Raw genomic sequence first — 6,243 nt, 5'->3', positions numbered from 1 at the left:
TAAATTATTTGATATCAGAAGGACATTCTTCGTATTCAGAGTGCACTTCGATATGTATGATGTGTTCATATGTCCCGCAGAAATTACTGTCCAATCGTTCATGCCCTACCCTAAAAAGGTGGTGTTGGGGGTGAGAGAGTGCATGGTATGGGGACCGGGTGTGCTGTCGCAAATAAAGTATTTCACATTCTGCTGTAAAGTTAAATACATGTGCATGTCAATAATTTTATCATAGTAAAAACTGTTTTCTTTGTCACTCAAGACATGTTAAAAGACAAACAAATATTGCACACTTACAGATTAATGAACTTAGACAAGTTCATGAAATATGACAAATTAATGAAATGTACGCGAGCTGATGTCGATGCTTCTAATGCACGAGCCCCGAAGGGGGAGTGCTTTAGACGCTTCAACATCCGCTATCATTGATTTACATGTACAGCCCTATTCCCTAGTAAAAGTGGCACAATTGTGATTTTACCCTTTCGTTAACTAAATATGTCTCAAGATTTAAAAAGCAAATTGAACAGAACAAACGGTATTTGAGAGCTAAGATTGTTCCCTTGACGTTAATGTAAGCATCATGTCACAAAGGTATTGTCTAATTGCCACAGAGGGCGCTTTTCACTTGCACAACTTTTTTTGAGACAGGCTGTAGATAATAATTTATCATGCCATAAGAGAGAAGGTTTATTACTGACCTGGAACACTACTCCCGATTCCAGAAAAACACAGTGATATCTTCTTGATTAACAATGTAATTATCCCGTGTTTACAATGAAACAGCTAAATTTTAATCCTTTATTTAGTTCTAAGTGGCAATCAAAGTGTTTATTTAGTCTTAACAGGCAATTAAAATGTTAATAATTTGGCAATTTGAAAGAAAATTTGCTAAAATCACACACTCAATTGTGCATGTTTTCCAACAATTGCAATCACAAAATTCAACGACTTAGCATAAGTCTAAGCATTCAAAATGGTACCTATAGGCTAATGAGTTTGCTCATAATTCTAATATTTTATGTTTCATTAAACTAATTGGTTAGAAAAGATAATAAACACTGTACTTTAAACAAATTAAATTAGTATATAACCTGAAATTAGTTTAAGTACAACTGTATAAGTCTTCAGGCTTGATTGTCACAGCGTCATGTTTTTGGCCATTATTTCCAAAAAAAATTACGACTTTAATTCTCAGTTAGCTAAGGATCTAGCTATGTTTCATTTGGCAAAACAAGATAATATTTTTGTTGTAATAAAACAACAAACAAACAAACAACAACAACAAAAGAAAACAAAACCAAAAAACAATAAAAAACAACAACAAACAAAACAAAAAAGGAAAACAAAAACAAAACAAAAAACAACAACAAACAAAACAAAAAGGAAAAAAAAAAAAAATAAATGAACAAAACAACAACGCCAAAAAAACCCCAAAACAAAACAAAAAAACAAAACAAAAACAAAATAAAAACAAAGAACCACCCCAAAAAACCCCAACAACAACAGTGCTGTATTTTTCTGGAATCAGGAGTAGTTCTAAAAATAACCTTTCAACCAAGTTCATTCTTTAGTACTGAAAATAACCTTCAAGTCAAGTTCATTCTTTACACTAAGTAGTCAAAACAAATCAATCTCTTTGTACAAGACTCAATGAACCATTCAATAACTGAATCGGACAAAGCTTCGTAATCGAGCAACTAACACAGGGTCCACAGTATGCGCATCTATCAGGACACAATTCTTTAACCCTAATACATTTGTACATTAATTGAATGACCTATGAAAATTTGGGTACAAAACTCATCCTCTGCAACTTGAGGTTAAATTTTGCACTATGATTGTTTAATTGAGGTTATTGGACTATGCCATTGGGATGATGTAATAAGCTTCCTTATGTCTAATACATGAGGAAGTAAGAAAATAATGTTAAAGACGTTGCAACATGGATAATATATCAAAACACTATATTTTATGTGCAATAATTCTTCTGATTTCTGATGGTAAGTAATGTAAATTGCACTATTTTTACCTTTTGCATTGAAATGACGATTAATAATATATAGCCACGCTGCTGGGCAAAAAGGAAATTGATATACATTCGTGAACTTGACTCAAGTAACAACATGTATAATAAATTTGAATCATAGTGCAACCTGGTTTATCATGTATAAGCCTACATGTATGTACCAGTTTTTAAAATTAAAGTTATAACTTATTTTCACAATGTATTAAAGTGTTTGGCACTTTTTATGTTAAAATGGCAAAATATAATGTCAATTTGGTCAGAAACACAAAAAAGTCTTAAATGTCGGGGCGGCCACCATCCCACAGGGGGGCAAGAGGGGAACAAGACTTTTCACAGGGGGCAGCTGCACCCCCTTGCCCCCTGGCTACGCCACTGAGGAGAACAGTAAAGAAGGGAGATTAAGAGGTGGAGAGTACGAATGAGAAAGAGACAGGCAAATGAATATACTGACTGTAGAGCTTAAATTATCGAGCACACGTCTTAAGCATGAAGCACCGCCAGAACAGTTCTTCTGCTCTGAACCAAACCTGTCTGGTTGTTAAATTAATCAGTGACAAGGTTATCTCTGAATTTGACCGGTGCTAATTGATGTTTTAATGTTATTGCATCAATTAGCACCTGTTAATTCAGAGATAACACTGTCACTGATTAATTTGATAACCAGGCAGGTTTGGTTCGCCCAAAAGGACTGCTCTGGCAGGGCTTCTCTTTAAAGATAATATTGATTTTAAAACACTTAATCAATTTTTTTTCAACACTCTAACAGAGGCACTTTGTCAAAGTTGCTTTGAGACAACTCCTGCATCAGATCCAGGTTATACATTTGTAAGACCCTTCGTACCGTCATTCCACGACAAGTTTTCATTTCGGGTTCGAGCCCAATCTAGCGCATATCTTATGGTGTCGTCTGAAGCCTATGATACCGTGGACGTCAACAACACTGGGGAAGTTTACATTGTTGGTAAGAATAACAATTCAAACGTCATCACCGCATACAGACGAATAACGTATATGTATAAACCAACCTCTATATAATCCGTAAAGCGCCCTCAGTCATTCGGCAAGAGCCGGATAACAATGTCAAAATCTAAGAGGGGGACTGAAGTTTCATAGTCTACGCATGCACGACCAGAGATTTTCGAAACATAAACATGATAAACCTTAACGAGATTTGCATTTTAAAGGAAAATTAACCATTAAGTCATTTCGATGTTGTTATCAACATTGGGTTTAAGGTTAGGGTAACAAAGAGAATTGTGATTGGCGTTGACAATTGTAAATTCGGTCCGTAATTGATTTGTGTGTATCCTGATTTTATTTCGTAGAGATAGGGTATGTCACAATTACAGGACAACGATCTCGTCTGAAAAGGAAAACCTGGTCAACTTTTGGTGCAATCGAGAACACAATCATAGACGTCGCTCATCAAACAAACATCTTGTCTTTATCTCAATTCCGTCCATTTTACATTCAAATATTTTCCGCGGGACAATTATTAGTTGGACTGGATGATGAACCATTTTCCTTCATAACAGCTTTTGCTCCTAGTGCGTTTCAGAATACACAATACGTAGGAATAAGAACAGAAGGGAACACTGGCACTTGGGACTTCTGTAACAATGACGGTAGGTATATTTGAAGACCGAATTAAAAACACTAGTTTTCGTCTGACGTCAGTGTAAAGGCGCGACGTGATTGGTTACTGACCTGCGCAGTACGGCATTTTTGGTCTGGTTGTCAGGACGTCATACGCAAATAAGTCTTTATAATTCGGTCTTCAATTATTAACGCACATCCGAACCTCTTACGCTGGGAAAACCTCAGATCTGGCTTGTGAAATTTGCCTGGTAACGCAGCCAACTACATATTCAAAGTTATTGCACTGCCCATCGAAACCTTCAAGAAATAATAATTATAATAACAACAATCGCGTATGACAAATGCCTGTAGGCACTTTACACCATGATATGACTAAAACACTAATACAGTGAATAATCCAAGGGATAAATATGAAAAAAAAATGTAACAACATTATTATGATAACATTATTACTGAAAATACTGTGTAAAAAGATATGCCTTGCTCAGTGACGAAGCTTGGTACAGTATTAGGTTGTTTCATGTTAAAAGAAAGACAGCACATTCTCTAGAAGTGAGACACAGTTGTTTGGTTAACTAATACACTGTCTATTTTATGTCGATCTGATATCGTCAAATGAATTCTCATTATAATGTGCAGAGTAAAAACACTGAATTGCAAATCCATATTTGATAATATTATGTTTTGTATGCCTGTAACAGACCAAACGCTCCAAGAGTTATCGGTCGACAGAGAAGTTGTTGTGAGTAATGCACCAAATTCCGATGGATCGATAATTGTCGACGAGAATACCGACAACACACAGCTTGATTATTGTTTACTTACAGGTGAGTCTAATGGTTTGGATGTCGCTGGTTCGATTCCTGATTTGAGCAGGCACTTGCTAATTTCTTTTGTGACAATTCTATGATTATATCGAAGGTTCAGAATTCTGTAAACTTAATTTTCTCGGACTTCCATCGGTTTATAGCAGTCAAGTTAGCTCAATCGATAAAGCGTTCGACTACGGTGCGAGAGGTTGCGGGTTCGAACCCTAGTGGTTCCTAGTACGCTCTCGTTAGTTAGCTTGAAATTCTCCTGTACAAGGAACTTACTGCTAATTGTCTTGTTGTATCCCGTAAGAAACTCGGGGAGCTGATCCTGGTTGCTAAGGTTGTGGAATGGCTAGGGTGTGCGCAGCAAAGTCCCTGAATTGTTGTTAAATGGTTTATGGAATGATGTGGGGCTGTAGTGGTCAGCGATAACATGTAAAGTGTGCTGAGGCTTGTAGATCACCGTCTAAGCGTTGTGCCTGTGCGTAGTGCAATATAAATCACTGCGCTTTTTTTCTTTCCGATCCTTAAATATATTAATTTGTGTCTCGCATTGTCTAACGCCCTGCTAGGTTGAAGGATATAGGCCGATTCCTTCTTCATTAAACTTTTCTGAAAATTGCCAAAATTGAAATGAAGCAGCGCTACACTGAGATATAGATATTCAGATTCAGTAATCATTAATTGCTCCTCACGGTGTTTGTAAATCCAATTCAAAATACTATAGACGAATCTAATTTCACGCATTCCTACTCCTCAATGGCAGCCATTATTCAAAATACTAGAGGAAGTCCAGTTGTGGACATGCACCCAGCTCTAAATGCAATTTGTATCATATTTCCAGGGGTGACGACCGACCCGTGGTTAAGGATTGATCTTAGAAAAGTGTATGATGTTGGTTTGGTGGAGGTAGTCGTCCCATCGGCGACGTATCTGGCCATTGAAGGTATTTATTACAACTTGTATAAGTGAATTACAATTATCTAAACATAATTGAATACGTAACATTAAGGTTGTACTAAAATTAAAGCCATAATATACGATTTCCATCAAATTGTAATTTTGTTCTTCTTAATTCTCAAAATGCTGAATTAATAATATTAGTAACAACCGTCAGGAGGTCAAGAAAGGTTTCTGTCTATTTGAAGCCAAATTAATAAAGTAATGTCTGGAATATAAACCGTAAGTTTACATACACGTCTGCACCTTATTAAAGTGATTTTTTTAGAGTCTTATTCGTCGGGCGGCTTATTTGATAGACTTTACAGTAGTTGCTTTGTAAGGTTATAAGGCTTGAAGAAATTTCCTTTTGTTATATTCCCCAGCGAATAAGTTCGAAGGGGCCATTGTACACGTAGGATCCTGTAGCAGTGACTTTACTGCGCTAAATCACCAATGTGGGCTAGCTGTGACGAAGAAGGAACCAATTATTAATAAACCTGTGCTACGAAAGTGTCCAATAAACTCGTTTGGACAATATGTCTACATCAGTATCGCAGGGAATATGAAAGAAATTGTGGTGTGTGAAGTCATAGTGTATGGAAGAGAAGGTAGGGCCAGTCTTATTCTCGCAGTTCTATAAGCCCAATCGTCATCGTAACTTCTGGTTTTAAGTTGAGAGCAGTTTTGGGACACTTGGACCTTTGACATATCAAAGAAATAATTGCTCTAATTTTTATTAAGTCATTTATCATTATAAAAATGTTGTCATTAACAATATTTTAAAAAATTGATTAACGTAATTATTCATATTTTTAAAAACAATTTTTATTTTAATAAAACATTTCAGATAATATTTTGTAC

The 6,243-nt window shown here is 36.0% G+C and overlaps 1 protein-coding gene across 1 annotated transcript; it reads left to right on the top strand.

Moving 5' to 3' along the window:
• The first annotated feature begins 1,937 nt into the window (after positions 1 to 1,937).
• On the top strand, positions 1,938 to 6,022 carry LOC140144219 (uncharacterized). The gene is made up of 6 exons (XM_072166036.1): positions 1,938 to 2,003; positions 2,796 to 2,990; positions 3,355 to 3,654; positions 4,330 to 4,455; positions 5,285 to 5,386; positions 5,766 to 6,022. The coding sequence occupies exons 1-6, from the start codon at positions 1,946 to 1,948 to the stop codon at positions 6,020 to 6,022; spliced, it is 1,038 nt and encodes a 345-aa protein (XP_072022137.1). The 5' UTR covers positions 1,938 to 1,945.
• The last annotated feature ends 221 nt before the right edge of the window (positions 6,023 to 6,243 follow it).

This window comes from Amphiura filiformis, unplaced genomic scaffold, assembly GCF_039555335.1.
Source record: "Amphiura filiformis unplaced genomic scaffold, Afil_fr2py scaffold_45, whole genome shotgun sequence".
Classification (NCBI taxonomy): domain Eukaryota; kingdom Metazoa; phylum Echinodermata; class Ophiuroidea; order Amphilepidida; family Amphiuridae; genus Amphiura; species Amphiura filiformis.
The sequence above is the reverse complement of the archived record's forward strand: the minus strand, read 5'-3'. Positions and strand labels throughout refer to the sequence as shown.

Excerpts from the sequence above, each read along its gene's own strand:
- LOC140144219 (XM_072166036.1), top strand. The coding sequence starts at position 1,946 with ATGGATAATATATCAAAACACTATATTTTATGTGCAATAATTCTTCTG. Across the intron at positions 2,004-2,795 it reads AATTCTTCTGATTTCTGATG|AGGCACTTTGTCAAAGTTGC; the intron begins GTAAGTAATGTA and ends ACACTCTAACAG. Across the intron at positions 4,456-5,284 it reads TGATTATTGTTTACTTACAG|GGGTGACGACCGACCCGTGG; the intron begins GTGAGTCTAATG and ends TCATATTTCCAG.